The sequence below is a fragment of the Lepidochelys kempii genome, chromosome 1 (genome assembly GCF_965140265.1).
Source record: "Lepidochelys kempii isolate rLepKem1 chromosome 1, rLepKem1.hap2, whole genome shotgun sequence".
NCBI lineage: Eukaryota > Metazoa > Chordata > Testudines > Cheloniidae > Lepidochelys > Lepidochelys kempii.
The window spans coordinates 171359085-171376238 of NC_133256.1; the positions used below are offsets into that span (position 1 = coordinate 171359085).

Sequence of the window (17154 nt, forward strand, 5' to 3'; positions counted from 1 at the left end):
CTGGGCCACACCTGGCTGCTGGCAGGCCAGAGCTCAGGGCCACTAGCTGGAGCTGAGTCCCTGCTGGCTTCAGGTAGAGGGGGAGGGAGGGCAGGGACTCAGGATGCAACATGGGCAGGGACATGGCCTGGTCAGGGGACGCTTAACCTGCCCTGGCCTCTGATACCTGCCACCCATGAGAACAAACAGATTCTCATAATAAGGAGATTAACAGTATTAATTAGAAACACTAAAGTGTTAGTTGTGTAGTAATCTTGGAATTTTAAAAGGAGCCTAATAGTGTTAGAAGCCCAAATCTCATGGAAATTCAATGGGATTTGCATGCCTAACTCCTTTACGACTCTTTTAAAAACACCAGCCTAAAAAATCTTTTGCTTATGCTTTCTATATATTAGGAACAACACTAGTATTAGTCGTGAATTACAGTGTAATATACATTTATGTCTCTGGATTTAATGAAAAAATGCAAAGGCATATACTATTCTAGTATATAAACCCAGGAATTAAAAACTCTGGGATAATCCCAGTGTGTCATTGGTAGATTAGTACATTGACTCAGGGATTCCTGAGAATCCCTCTGTAGCCTTCAGCAAGTCACTTAACTTCTGTATCTGAGTGTCTTCACCTGTAAAATGGGGAATACTTTGTTTTCAGTAAAGTGTGCAATACAATAATTATAGTACCTATTTCCAAGAACTGTATGGGGATTGGTAAATTTGTTTTTAAAAATACTTAGAAGGTGTAAAGGACATTGTTGTTATTACTATTGAAGTGCTGAAAAAGTCGATAAATTTAAGTAATCTGGAAAATCACAAAGATTCTACAAAGAACCTGTTCAATACAGACTTCACAGATTTTCGTAAAGAATCACTCCTTTTCACCATTTTGCTGTGGGAGTGCAGCATAATTTAATGGTGGAACAGTAGGGTTGTCAGAGGAGATCTCCAGCCCAAATATCATCAAGTGACTGGAAACAAGAGGCAGCTACTGGATGTTACATCAGCTACAGACAAGGAATTTACTTGTGGAGGAGAGAACTACATTTTGTTCCTGATGATTTTGACAAGATTGTGGTATGTAAAAAATAGCAAGAGTGTCCTGTGAAGAGATAATTTTGAAGAGATCATTTTGTTAAAAAAAGTTTTATTATGGGAACTGGATGTCTTGGGAGATTGATATTGGAATAAAGACTCTTCCATCCCTAGGACACTAATTTAAATATGGCTAAGGTCAGTAGAAGTCATTATCATTTGGCAAGATCTCTGTGGTTTGGGCAAATTAAGTTGTGGTCTCAGTTCATTTACTCGCGGACAAGTGTTCCCATGTTAAAAAACTTCACTACGAATGGCGGTCTAATCAGAATAGGCATGAAGACAGAACTATTCTCTCATCACTAGAGGTATATCCTTCATGTCATGAGTAAGTTTCACTGTTTAGGCAATGTGGAGAAATTTGCACTCCTGCTACCAGAGCACACTTGCTCTGGAAATAAATATTGTACTTCAGTTATCAGTCTCACAGAACCATTCTTAAGTATTATGGTCCTTTACAAATATTCAAAAGTTAATATAAAAGCGTAAAGTGTCAATAAAACACTGAAAGTGATAAAGAATTTTCATCAGGTCTAATCATATAATGCTATGTGAGGTCAAAACAACAAGTCATGCATTATACATTTAAAATGTTTTCATCTTAAATCGTGCTAATATATTAACTGTCCAAACAAACAAACAAACAAACCAACCCACCAATTATTCGCTGATGGGTTCAAAGATTTTTCAATTTTCAATGTAGAAAGTTTTCTGGCATTTCAAATTAGTTTGAGCAGTTAACCACATCCAGATTTAACAGTAAATGCCAATAAATGTTCACATTTAATACCTCCTGATTAGTTTAATTTAAGTGTTAAAAGTAAATCTACCATACTACTGCCTCTCACTCAGAAGGAAGACGGTACTACAATTCAATTTAAATTAAAGACATCTGCTATCATACTAAAACTCATACTAAGACAGAGACCTTTGACTACATTATTCCATTGTATTCATCTAGAGATTAGGTTATTGTGCCCTTCAGTATTAACTTTGTGCTTTTAATGTGCTCTTAAATTTTTGTAGCTCATATGTTTCACATAATGTGGCCCATGAACCATTTCTATAATTGGAAAACCCTACACTGGACACAGAATATAAAAGCAGAAGTAAAATTGATTTTTTTAAAAAGAGTAGCCACTTTATAATTTCAGTTGAACAATATATTTCATGTCACCGTAGATTTATATGACAGGAAAACAGATCTTAATGACAGGATTTTAACGGAACACATCAGAGTATTCATTTTTTGTTCCTTACACGAGTGACACAGCAAAAGCATTTTAAATTAAAATGTACAGAAAGGAATACATTTTCTGTGCACTGAGGGGTAACACTGAAATGTGCAAGGAATGCATCTTTTAAGAGAGTACACTCTCAAAAACATAAGAGTATTTCACAAATCTCAGAAGTCTCCAAATGAATATTGTTCATGAATAACTGCATTAAATCTATTTTTATAGTTAAGTTTAACAGCTTCTGCTGTATTTGTTTAGTTCTATTTGTGTTGGCAAATCTCTCCATCTCCTGTATCCAGCATAAATTACTTGCTCCAATTCTTCAGTCTGAATATTGTTCATTGTCTTTTTGGACTCACTTCCTGTCAGAAAGGTGGCACATGCAGCCTACTGTGAGATCTCCGTCAATGCTACTTCAGGATTCACCCAGCTGGGATTCAGCAACAGCAAAACAATCATTACTTATTTTCCCTTCCTCCCCACTATAGACCCAATCCAATGCTACTGAAGTCAATGGAAAGATTCCCATCGACTTCAGTGGATTTTGGATGAGGCCCAATATACCAGTCAGTCTCAGATACTGATGAATGAATATCACTACTGTTGCTTGTGAAGTTTCTACCAAACAAAATTTTGATTGGAAGTGGCAGGATCAGTGGGGGTGGGGGATTTTTCACGTTTGAACTCCAAGAATGGTTATAACAAAAGTAGGAGAATAGTTGAGGGGGAAGAGGAGTGTAATGGGGAGAGAGGTAGAGAATATTCCCAACATTTTTAACTTTAGAAACTTCAATTCAAGACTGAGATGCAGCTCAGATGAGTTATTACTTTATTCCCCAAACCATTTGCATCTACAGCTAGTCTCCACCAGCCTGAAAGTCTTGAAAAAGTTTCTAAGTTCATTTATAAGGTATGGCAGTGAGGGAAGCCACCAAAATATCATTATGGGTGAAACTCTGACCCTCATGAAGTCAATGGCAAAAATCTCACTGGCTTCACTGGGGCCAGGATTTCGTCCTGTGTATTCAGAATTGCTAACTTTGGAAGAACACTTTTTCTTAAATTATTCGAGTTTAAGCATGAATTACCAGTAAATCTTGATCTTCTATTAAGAATGTATCTTTTTTTCTTTTAAAACAAATTTAAAGAGAAAACAAACTGTTAGAACTTACATTCAATATCAAGGTACATGCTCTTTTGATGCCCACCAATTCTACTTGCAGCTTCACAGTCATATCTCCCTGAATCTGACAACTTCACATCTTTAATATGCAGTGACGATTTTCCATGCTGCCCTTTGACTTCTATACGGCCATCTGGGCTCTGTTTACATTGATTCAAGAAAGAGAAAGGGTTTTATATATAGATAGATATGTATATGTGTATTTGTTTTATATATAAAACACCATTAATAATTATGACTGATTGTACAGTATTTGTTGTGAAAACATCTCATAATGTACGGTGAAATAAATATTAATGACTAAGCAATTTCAAAATCTGTCAAACATACATTTTAAAACAAAAATCTAAAGACAAGTCTTATTCTAGACTCCATGGTCAAGGGAATAAATACATTCTTAAGGGAACACTGTCAAGTAGTTAAACCCCCAAATTACCTTTTTAAGATTGATATAATCTGTCTGTTCAATTATAAAGGGCCTGATTCTGATCTCACTCAGACTGTTGTAAATCAGGAGTAACTCCCATCATGTCAATGGAATCATACTGGTTTAAAATCACTATAAATAAGATTACAGTGTCTCTCTCAGTTCTCCTTCCTGTCTGAGAAACTGAAAAATCCAAAAATGAAAAAGCAGCTATTGATTTAGCTTTTCTCCTAAAAGTACAAATTAACTGAGAAATCATGGTCTGGAAACACTCTGTGAACCACTGGATTTCACTGGTGATACCTTTGATGACATAACATAGAAGTAAACTGTGATAAACCATCAAACAAACAAACATATATACGTGTTGGCTTCTGCTTTACCAGGAAAACAAGTTCAATATTTGCCAGCCTGGGGGTGAGGGAGGATATATTGAGGTTGGGCAGAACAGGTAGGAAGAAAAATATAATTTACAAGCCTATAAGGGTATGAAAAATAAAACAGACATTGAAAAACGTTTTTAAGTACTTGAGAGTGGCATTTTAACTTCTGTGAAGTAACATTGTCCAGAGGAATGAGCAAAGGGTTAGGAGTTTTGAACTCCTCAATTCTAATCCTTACTCTGCAGTTTATTTGCTTTATAGCTTTCAACAACTCACTTCACCTCTTTGCCTCAGTTCTTTCATCTATGAGATGGGGACATGATACCTACCTCTCAGGAGTGTTGCCAGGAGTAATTAGTTAATGGTTGTACAATACTTTAAACATCTAAAGCACTCTGAGGTCCTATCCTGTAAACACATGCTGTCGGGCTCTACTGCTTACTACCATAAGTGTTCCTATTGTGGCTGCTAGTGTTTGAAGGATTTTACCTCATGTCTATATGATTATTTTCTGAGTTAATGAAGGAAAATGACATGCAAATCAGTTCACAGAATTGTTCACATCAACACAATATCAGCAATGTATACGCCGGAATCATGAAAGAAAGAAACCTGTGGTCCTGTTCCCACCTCAGAATCCAATAGCACAGACCTCGTTTCTTGTGCACAATCCCATCAAACTCAATAGGATTCTGCATGGGTGCAGGGGTTTGCAATAGTAGCTGCCAGTGCAAGAATATGCCCTAAAATCCCTCAGACTGATAGAAGTAAAACAAGATCACTATCTCCTACTATGTCGATCTTAAATGCTGCAAATTATATTAAACAAATGCATATATTCAAGTCATCAGGAATATTCATACAAATGTCAGAATTTACAGTCACTACTGAACAATTACTAGACTAAAAGATCTTGATACATCATGTTTTGTGTAGATTGTTTTGTTTATTCGTTTGTTGTAATCTTTTTTAAATTTTGTTTTTAAAATATGTTTATTTATTTATTTGCAGATCTGGCATGTTTTCGATTTTTGTTTTAATATTTGTAAAAGTTGATGGTTGTTGTTACTTGTTGGATGCTGCTTAATTGGTTCTACTTTAAAAAGTGAAATAAACAAATGGATAATTCTACATCAAGTTTGTTCCTGTTTAAAAAATAAATTGAAGCTAAAATGTTTTAGCAGTTTACAATACATTCAGTGACTACACTTTCTGATTTTACCTTGAGAATTGCAACTGGATCATATTGGGTAACTTTTAAAATTGCTATCAAGAGACTTCCTATACTGAAACAACCTTATGACTTGTGAATGTAACTTTAAGTTAAAAAAGTCAGAGGTACAATAGGGAGAAGTTAACAGCACTATCCATTCATTAACAACTGTCATCATACAGTTGATATGTATGATGTTGATATGACATACATATTTATGTCATCATAAATCATACATGATTTAACTGGGAATTGGTCCTGCTTTGAGCAGGGGGTTGGACTAGATGACCTTCTGGGGTCCCTTCCAACCCTGATATTCTATGATTCTATGATTCTAGGAGTAAGGTAGTTCAATAGAAAGAAAAAAATGATCTGATTGATGCACAAGATGTAAGAGCTGATGTTAGGGTTAATACCAGGGGGCAACATTCTCGTTCAGGACCAGGAAGCTCTGATTGAAATATAGGTCTCTTCATTAAAATTACACCTACTTAATTCTGATAAACATACAATAATAGATTTGTTCCTTAGAAGAATCTAAATCTGTCCTTTCAGATACATCAATACAGAGTAATGAGAGATGGCATAAGACAAATATTGTCTTTGCACTGTTGGTTTACTAAAGCCCTGCAAAAAGAATGCAATTTTTTTTAAAAAAAGTCCCACTTAAACAATGATGAAGGACCTTTTCATTGCACAGTGCAACAAATTCTCCCTGAGAAATTGTAATGTGTTATATTATCTCTAGACAAATATATCTGCTTAAATTCTTTTACTGTCTGACTTTTACAAACAGATTGGGGCAATGGTCTCCTGTTTCCAACAGTGGCCATTACCACATCTTTTGGGGAAAAGGTGCAAAAAAGCCTAAGTAAACAATTACAGAATTAAAATGGTTAGCACAGAAGTTCCTCCATCAGTTGGTTTATGTCCTGAAGGATGGGGGTTTGTATCCCTTCCAATTCTTGGGGGTTTTATTTTATTTATAATACTATCTAATGGAACTGTGAATATTTCCATTATTCATATAAATCATAGAATCATAGATTAGGGTTGGAAGAGACCTCAGGAGGTCACCTAGTAACCCCCTGCTCAAAGCAGGACCAACTCCAACTAAATCATCCCAGCCAGGGCTTTGTCGAGGCGAGCCTTAAAAACCTCTAAGGATGGAGATTCCACGACCACCCTAGGTAATCCATTCCAGTGCTTCACCATCCTCCTAGTAAAATAGTGTTTCCTAATATCCAACCTACCCTTCCCCCACCGCAACTTGAGACCATTGCTCCTTGTTCAGTCATCTGCACCACTGAGAACAGCCGAGCTCCATCCGCTTTGGAACCTCCCTTCAGGTAGTTGAAGGCTGCTATCAAATTCCCCCTCACTCTTCTCTTCTGCAGACTAAACAAGCCCAGTTCCCTCAGTCTCTCCTCATAAATCATGTGCCCCAGCCAATCCCATTTGTTTGTTTTTGATAATAAAAACATCTTCACTTTTATTTGTTAAGTAGCAGTACAATAGCTTTATTAATTACCAGTGCCACTCCTTTAAACCTGCCGAAGCTGAAATTAGGGACTTGGTGTTTAACGAAGACCCGAAATGAGGGGAAAGAAAAAAATACTCACAGTGGAAACTTAAGATTATGCTTGATTTATTCCTCAAGCATAAATAATTCCTACAATAACCTCAGTTTCCTGATTCTTTATTTTGGAAGTACATAGATTTTAATAATGTTTCACACTAAATATGTCCAATGTAGGTCTCTTTGGGGCTAAAATGAATGATGTTCCTCAAAATGAGAAGTATGACTATCCAATACAGAAAATATTTCTGCATAATGTTAGAATAATCCCAATGAATCCAAAGCATATGTTCTTGAAATCAATTGGAATTTTGCCTAAGGACTTCTGGTTTCTCTGTGTATTTATGGCATCATGGTTTCAGAAAAGGAAAATATACACACACAATGATCAACATTATATACAATGGTGAACATTATAAAGGAAACATTTAATTTAGTGTAAAGTTAGTTTTATTGTAATATTTTTCTGTAATTGGACTGTATGCCATGGCAGGATATTGTGTGTTCACACATTATAGTGATTATCACCACAGAAGTATATAATAAATAAAGCAAATATGTCCTTTTAAATGTTGACCACCATACCTCAGTGTTCTAAGTTTCAGATGAATTTTGTCTATTAACTTTGTTAGAAGAGTAAGAAGTTATGACTATCTCCAAACCACCAGAAATGGTCAGCAAGGCCATATCTCCTTATCAAATTCTAAATAAATTTAATAGGCCAAATTCTTCTCTCTGTTCCACCTGTGCAAACCCTCTATAGTTGATCAGTTAAACAGGTACAACTGAGAGCAGAATTTACACAAATATGGATAACTAATCAAGATGTTACAACGTTTTGCAATGCTAGGGCTAGAAACAGGGCCATCAAAACTACCTACCTATAAAAGTGTATATTCTACTTTGATACTCTACTGCTCTGATATTCAGGCCCTCTACCTCAGTCATAACCCAGTGGGCTTTATCAGGGATTACTCTGTTTACTTTTCCTTTATAAGTCACCAGTATGGCTTTATTAGGTTTAAAAAGGATATAGGTGGAGGAAATAAAAATGCTATGGGAATATACAGTATTTCAAGAATAAACTGACATGTCTATATATAAATATTTCTATTTATTACTCTTCATTGACATAATTTGATAATTAGAAAATATATATTATAGTGTCTTGTTCATTGCTATTTCAATTCCATTGTGTTTCTCAAAAAATTAATTGCCAACTCTTTAGGCCTAGAATAGTGGTTGAAGATGCTTTTATGTCACTGCTACCAACCAAAATTAGTTTACTCATTTACTCTCAGTTTGTTGACTTTTTAATGTACACATAAAATACAGTGTCTCCTATTAAAATAGTCAGTATTTGTCCAGAGATACAACATTCATACCACAGCTACCTCCTATACTTAGAAAAGAGAAAAGCTATGTGGTAGCTGAGATCATTATGCGGTAACTGTTGTCAAATGATGACTTCAGTATGACCACTGTACTTTGTATTTCTTAAACATGTGAGGGTGAAAGTCATCCCCATTTGAAGTTATATTGTGGCCAACAGCAATCAGTTCTACAATTCAATGCTGTAATAGTAAACTCTTATCCAGAGGGTCTTAAAAGCTAAGTTGGAGCACAAATTATCAAAGTCAGCGAGATACTAAACCACAACTTATTAATTAGCCAATAGATGAACATAAACTCAGACTGGCACTTTCCAGGAAGCAAATGCCGGCTGTAAGTTGTTCATAATGATCAACAATAGATTATGGCATAGCAGTAACATTTCCGATTGCTGAAAGTGGTAGGTTCTCTTCTCAGGAGAGCCAATACATAAATAATAATTATAATTGCTTTTTGTATAGCCTCTTTCATAAAAGTAGCATAAAATTTAATTGCTATCCAAAGTTCTTCTGCCATGTAAAACCTAGTAGATGGGGTGAAAAAAACCTAATATATGTATTTTTAAAAAAACTGCATTCATCCCAGTTCTCTGGGATTACCAGAGGAGCATAGACGTCAAACAATCCCAGAAAAAGCAGTTCAGACAATCCCATTATCTATCTAGGTTTTTATACAGATGCCCATCACTGTGTTATCTTTCTGGATGGTTTCCAGGGCTTGAACACTTCAGACCCCCAGGCAATTATGTATAGGCACTATCCTGCTGGGCTTGTCTGACCCCAATACCCATACATAGCCACAGCAACACGGTGGGATTAGTCAATACACATGGTGATGTACAAGTGTGGGTTGCCAACACAAATGTGGGCACTCAGCCTGTGGGAAGATGTTACCAAGAAAACACAGGAGAGGAATGCTGATTCAAGCAGCATTAAGCTTCCTGTATAACCCTTTTTAATGTAGTGTTCTACAGTTCTTGGATGGGAATGTACTGCCTAGTGTAGCTCCTCCCAGTCTCTTCCCCTCTACTCCAGGCCAGAACCCCATTTTCTACCAGGCCCATTTTTTCTGGAAGAGAGTGAGGCTACTATACAGATGGGAGAGTGTTATGCATAGCTGCCTTTTCCCTCCATGTGGCCCTTCTCTGGCTTATTCTGTTTTGGTCATACACACATAAGAGAGCACTGTGCCACAGAAATTTACAAACCAGTATATTTAGACACAATAAAAAATGTCAAAAAAACAAGCTAAATTTGGAACACCATATACTTCAAAAATACACCAGCTTAACGAAAGTAATTTTAAAATTGATGTAGTAAAACCTGGGACAATCCAGACAAGGGAACACATTCTGTGGCATTGGCTACACTGGAGTTTCACCCACTTATGGGAGGTCTCAGTATGGCCCTATGACCTCATACAATAATGCTGACTATATTTCCAAAATCTTGATCTATGACACTTTCAAAATGTAGTCAAGTAGGACTAGAAGCTAATGATCTGATAAATGAGAGTTCAACAAAGCAATCCATCCCAAGAAATCTGACTGAAACACGTACAACCTATTCAGTGAACTGGAAAATTTAACCTCTCACAGCATGACAGCCCTAGCATTTTGAATAGTGATAGCAATCTAATTCCATCAGCCTTATTTACAAAGCTCTAGAGATTAAATATTCAAGGTACAATAAACTGTCAAGAGCAAAATGAGATTGTTCTTTATAGATGCTGAAGTGAGCTCAAAGTTAATAACTGTGTAGAGCCATGATAAAAAATAAAAATCTTTCCAAACAGAAATCAAGTTGAGAGGTTCTCTACATAAATACGATACCCCTGCCCCAAAATTCAGTTCACTCCTAGTGAATTCTATCAAATACCTTAAGATGATGACATCAGTGTGGTTACCTGGTTATCTGTGGGCTTTGCAATTTATTTATTACTTGTATTGCTTTATATATCATCTGTTACCTGAATTTTCCTGCTGTGATCCCTGGAACTTCCTCCTGATAGTTGGTGTCCCATGTATTCAATTATTGGCAGGCTGCTGGGTGGAAAACATCTTCCAAGGCTCCCAAGAGAGGAGTGGGGTTGATGAGAACCTCATATTTAAGGGTTCCAGAGGAGACATGCTGCTTTCAGGAGTCTCGAGGAAATTGCTAAGAGAACAGTATCCAGGGAAAGAAAATAGCAGGTTTTGGTGTAAACCAAATTTTAGGACTAATCATGTGCTCTGATTCAGAGAATGTCTCCAGGGGCATGATTCCAGTGATGTTACAGATTCAAGTATATAATTTCTCAGTTGTTTTGTGTTGGCAGATAGTTCACAATGAAATGATGGTTGGAAACTCTTTTCTTTTCTTCTTGCTTCACAATTGTAGCAGGTTGTTACTGGTATGACTTGGGGGCATATTTGTTGGTTGAGTTTGATTGATCAAACCCTTCTCTAACTCCAACTGTGGGATTACTGGACCAAATGAGATGGCATTGTACATTTGCCAGAATGTGCATTTTGAGTTGGCTGGGAGTAGCGTGGCAGGTGAGAACAGCTGCATGAAATGGTGACTGGATTGTGGCTGGGCTTTGATAGTATTGTTTGTCTGGTGAGAGCAGCTGTGACATTGTGTTGATTATCTTCTCTCCTATAGAGCTCTGTATTCATACGTTAGGCTGTGAAAGGATCTATTTTATATTATCGAAGGACAAGTACAAGATCTCTAATAAAATCTCTAAATTTAACATCTAGACAGGTTGAAATAACTTTATTTGTTCTCATATTAGAGTTTAAAACTTGTTTTTATGACTAAAGGATCATGACTCCCCATATCACTCTATTAGAGTTCAGTGCCTGTCACTGTACAGAGAGATCAGGCATTTCTCACTGACAACTTGCACCTTCCGTGATATGCTTCAGTGTTGTTTTGGATACAAAGAATGCCACGTTTCAGCTACCAAAATGATGAAGGAACAAGGGTCTAGTATTTAAATGTTGTTTTTTTTCTTAAATACATTCCCATAATTGTCCTGGAAACACATAAAAGCCTCTGCAACACTTGCAATATTTCTAGTCTGAAATCTTCCAAAGTAGCAGTCACAGATGTCAACAGTAGCAGAGCCCAAACAAGAAGACACTTTGACTTTATGCTTAGTTCTTCATTCTTCCATTTTCTGCCGTCAGATAGTTCCTAACTATAAAAGCAAGGACCCATTACGATATGTCTAGTGAAATTTTGAACACATGATATTGAATTTTCAAGAAGAGGCACAGTAATTGAAGTTGATGAACAGAATCATCTTTGGAATTTCATGAAACACAACCATTGTCAGGAAACTTGCTGCTTTCAGTTGCTGTTGAATTGTCATCCATGAAAGAGGAAAAAGTTCAAACCAGACACTTGTGAGTCATTCAGTCTGAAGCAACTCAACCAGCAGATATAGAATGGCCCAGTAAGCTGGTCCTTGAAGTAACAAGGTAGAAGAAAAGAATTGCCAACTGAGTTGAATTGGATTAGGATAAAATTCCAGAAGTCCAACAAAAATAGGTGATGAACAATTCCTAGTCTGAGAATCTACCTTTGACGATGAAAAAGGGCTGTCATTCACAACAGCCATCAACGTCCAGAAGCTGATGGAAGCTCCCTTCTGGATGGTATATTCACAACATTCCCCATAGTCTTCAGGTAAATGTATTCTATCCATGCACCTGTTGAAAACAGCAGAAAATTCCAGAGTATTGCTACGTGTTTATGCCTTAATGTCCAGTGAATCAGAATAATGCTACAGCAGAGTCTTGGACTTGAATGATTTTTATGGAAGACCTTGGGAGTCATCTAGAACAGCAGCTGGCTTATTACAGATTTCAAGCAGGTAGCAATCATTGCAGCATGCTACAAATTTTTGAAGGGGTTGAAAGCTGCTTATTCCACATGGGATAACTTATTCAGACTAAGCCAGTAACTGAAGGTCTACAGTGTAATACATAGGAAGTCATGAAAAACTAGTCTTGAAGTAAATGCATTTTGTTGCTTTGACTTTCTTTCCATCTGCAGACATAGTGGCTACTTTCAATGAACTCAAAGCGGAAATGCAAGCAGGTACTATGCAGATTTTTATAATTCAGGAAAATTATATTCTTGAGAGCTCCAGATGGCATTTAAGAAATGACAACATGATATAAACTATATAAACCTTGATTGCTTCGTGCTGGTGCTTACTTGCAACATTTTAGCTGGTGAGTAGTCAGGTGACACAGCACATACCTAAATCAAATACTATGGCATAAAACAGAAGGTCGGGCTGCTGTTCTCGGAAGAGCTCACTTTGGTTTGCTTTTAATCATGAAGGCATGTGAAAGGGAAATGATAAGGAAAGAACATTGTATCTGGTCATTTAAAATCATCTCCTGTAAAGGTGCAAATCACTAAGGAGAAATGGTTGATGACTAATAATGATGAGTATATTAGCAGCATGCGATAGAATCTTACAGAGAAGCTCGGCAACACATGCCTCTGTGGTAATAGAAAAAGGGGAAAAATAAAAATAAAGAATTAAATAAATTGTTTCAATCATCTGCCCTTTGTTATTAGAGGCTCCGTTCCTGCAATAAACAATTTTATTCAAATAGATGTCAGTTCTACAAAGCAGGATGAGCACAATTCACAGGAATAAGATCATAAAACATAAGTCTTATCTAATACAGACCTTCTTTAGTACCGCCATCAAAAATAATAGTTTTACCACAGAATCACATCTAATCTTAAATGCAGTTACTGAGATAAAATAATCTGGCTACAAGAGGATCAGCCACAGGTTGCTATATTACACCTTTGTGCTCCCTTTGGAACTGCTCATCCCCAGTTCAGACTCCAGCAGAAATTGGAGTAGACAGAGAATCCATTATTCTAGTGGGAGACGGCCAGAGCACACACAGTCCCAAAGCATGTGCAGATATGGGGTCTAATCCTGTTTCGATTCTAATACCTTCACTCACCAGAATCTAGCTACTAGTGATCAGTCAAACCCTATGCATGTGAACAAGAATCACCAGTATGAACTATCCATGGCAGCAGTTGTGGTAAGTAGGATCACTCTGCTCAAGAACTTTGACCAGATGCCCTTTTTATTTAAATCAATAGCAAAACTGTCAAGATCAAACCTCCACATGTTTTGTAACTGTTTACAGGAAACTATTCTTTTAAATAAAGCACTTTTAAAAAATCATAATATGGGGGTACAATTCTGTATGTTGACTCACAGAAAGTGGTGATAACATGGCTCTAGATACGTTTTCTGCTTGCTACAATGATATTACAGAAACACTATAAAGCTATTTCGTCACCTTACTTATCTATGGGATCCTTTTTTAAACCATACACTCAGGGCAACATTTAACCGTGGCCATATGTATTCCAGCTCCATGCCCTCCTCTGTTTGATTCAGTGGATTTTTTTTCTTTTTTAACTCATAAAAATATTTTGGAGATGGCACATATGCTAATGATCACCACACAGGATTTCTGAAGGCTGTCATAAGGCACTCAAAACTCAACAGTAAATGTCATCAGTCTTCTACACTGAGTAAGGATATGAATGGGCCAACAGAGTGCGGATCCTGGATCTGTGGTAAGACCCAGCATCAAAAAGGTCAAAATGCTATATGAGCTTATTTATTTGATTTTATTTCTTGGTAATGTGTTACACTTTGGGAAACTGTAAGGTGGACTGAGAAGTGGAGAGCTATGGGAAGAGATCTCCTTCTCCCAGGGAAGATAACTCTGAGTTCACTTAAATTTTAATATCTTGTTCCTCATTCAGAGAGTCACTGTACATTTATAACTGTGTATTTTAAAGGCTCCCACAGCAGCTTCACTCATTCTGGCAACTTTCCTAGGCACAATTCTACAAAGCACTGAGCACTCCCATGAGGTGCTGAGCTCCCTCAATTCCCATTCAAGTCACTAGTAGAGGAGAACACACACACCTCACAGGTGTGCAAAACATCCTGCAGGATTGAGACAATAGAATGCGGCTGGAGATGGGCTAGGCAGGCCATCTTCTGCAAGGCACTTCCCCTCACCCCACAGATAAGCTAATAAAATACTTCGAAATGCTGAGAGCTGTGGAACATTGGTGCAATTATGGGTGAGTGAAGGGGCATATTCCTCTCTGTCTTTCAGCCTGTGGGGACCAACAATGTTTTTCTCCTATGAACTTTCAGCTGGCTGAAAGACACAACAGAAAGCAGGACCTATTGCTGCTGAGTGCTGCAGCCTCAGCAAACTCTTCCTCTACTCCTCTTTCCTCTTGCCACAGAGTTGAAGGGGCACAAACCATGTATGCCGTGGTATCTACAGAGGAGTTTTTATACCAGGTAAACTCATGTTTTTTGCCACCAAGGGAAAAACTAGTTAATTCCAGTGTAAGGCATTTTCTATTTTTAAAACTGCTTTGTTAATGAAAACCACATTACACTTAGTTTTAGTTACATATTCAAATTGTGGTCCTGTATCTCTGTATCTTATCTGACAGTGGCAAGCAGAGAGAGAGAGAGAGAGAGTTAATACAAATTAATTTGCCTTGCTTGCTTGTGTCCTGTGTTGGGGGCTATGTGCTGAACCAAGAGGCTTGCTAGACTTGGCAGAATTTAGAGACTTGCTAGGGTTGGCTGAGTTTACTAACAAGGCTCTAGCCCACTACCCTTTGATCCCTAATCCCTTTAGTAACCCTTGACAAGGAGGCGGGACTAGCTCAGGGAGAACAGGGGTTTAAAAAAACAGGTCCAAAACAACCAGATGAGCTAGTGAACATGGGAGATTTGCAAGGGAGTCTAGAGACGATGTGTTAGAGACAAACTCATCTAGCAAACATACTTTAAGCTTAGGCCAATAACGTTCCCCCCCTTTCCTCCCCCCAACCAAACAGATAAAAACACCTACAAGAATAAAAATAATGCAGGCAGAACTCCATCAGCAAAGTAGGGGCAATCCAGTTTACTGCACTCTTTGAAGTATGTATGATTAACTGCCTTGTGGGCAGGTGGCATATATGTATATTTGGTGCAAGCAACTCATGGCCCTCAGAGACCGAATATGGGTGCTTTAGACCAGAGTGGCTGAACTGGAGGAGCTAAGGGAAACAGAAAGGCACACAGAGGAGACTTTCAGGACATGGCAGAGTGGTCCCACACCCTTTCTGTCAGTCTCTGTGCTGCTGAGGACAACAAAAGTCTTGGGGAATGAGAACATCAAGCTGGAGCACAGGGAAACAATACCATAATTGGGACTCCCCTTCCAGATGATGTCATGGTATCTTCTAGCACTGGGGGACCCAACATTAGGAAGAGACAGGCAATAGTAATGGGGGATTCAATTATCAGAAATAAGGATAGTTTGTTTTGTGATGTCCAGGAGAACTGCATGGTGAATTGCCTGCTGGGTGAGAAGGTTCAGACCTCCTGAGACATCTACACAGACTTACCTAGAGTGTTGAAGAGGAGCCAGTGGTAACAGTACATATAGATACCAATGTCATAAGGAAACATATGAGAAAGTTCCTGAGGTCAAACATAGGCTGCTAGCTAATAAATTAAATTCCAGGACCTCCATGTCAGCATTTTCTGAAATGCTTCCAAATCCATGCACAGGACCAGTTAGGCAGGCAGAAGTGCAGGGTCTCAATGAGTGGATGAGACAATGGTGTTGGGAGGAGGGAGTTAGGCTACTAGGAACCGGGAACCTTTAGGAAAATGTGGAGCCTATAACAGAACCAGATTGCTGGCATGTAAATTGAAAAGGTTATAGATGAGCTTATACACTAAGAGATGGGGGAAAGGTGATGGGTCCGGAGCACACAGTTTGGACAAAGACATATCCCCAATGAGTGTCTGTGTGTGTGTCAATTACCATGTTACCAAATTTTGCAATTTTACTGTGAGCAGTGAGATTTTGCCTCCTGCGATAGGAGGTTTCACTTGAGGGACCAAACAAGATCTTGTCCCTATTGCACTAGGCATTGGACAATTGCATAGTAAGGGACGTCCCAACCCTGAGCAGTTTACAATCTAATGCAAAGAAAAGTGTTAAGTTTGTGATGAGAGAGCTGGAAATGGGCCCACCAAACTCATCCCATATAAAGCCATCAAACATCCATGGATTGGAACAATTTTCAATCTCTGTTGATTCTAACTGCTGGCCTACAGTCAAAGGCTCTGCCATGAACTAGCAGACCTTTTGAAGTTTATGCAGACAAGATCTTCCACTTTCTGGACACACAAGAAAAATCTCTTACACCTGGCACTCAGCCCCAAACATACCTTACATTAAAGCATCCCACCCTCTTCTTGAACAAACATCTCCTGTTAACCAAAATGCATATACTGAAAATAAATTAAGACAAATATTAACAAAATCTCCAAAATCACTTCTGAAAACAGTATTTTGCAATATAAAAGCATCCCAACGTTTCAATTATTCCAGGGTCCTTAGTGTGATTTTTATACATTTATATATAAATTTCAAAGTTATGGGAAACTTATGTATATGTTTGAACCCATAACTTTTCAGATTTACTTCAGCTGTAGTGTGATGGGGTGTCCACCCCATACAAGGCTTGACTTGGTTAAGGTGGCACGGTGGGCCAATTAACTCTCCAGAC

At 37.8% G+C, this 17154-nt stretch overlaps 1 protein-coding gene across 5 annotated transcripts in view; it reads right to left on the bottom strand.

Annotated features, from left to right (window-relative positions):
• NCAM2 (neural cell adhesion molecule 2) overlaps positions 1–17154 on the bottom strand; it is a 557227-nt gene that overhangs the window by 167107 nt on the left and 372966 nt on the right. For 4 of the 5 annotated variants that reach the window (XR_012161242.1, XM_073363287.1, XM_073363298.1 and 1 more), the window contains exon 9: positions 3502–3652. Coding sequence is in view for 4 of the 5 variants with exons in the window: in XM_073363287.1 (XP_073219388.1) it covers positions 3502–3652 (151 nt within the window). In the remaining variant the exon portion in view is untranslated. Of the gene's footprint in view, positions 1–2595; positions 2760–3501; positions 3653–17154 lie in introns of those variants that run through there. The other variant, XM_073303430.1, reaches the window with a different exon arrangement.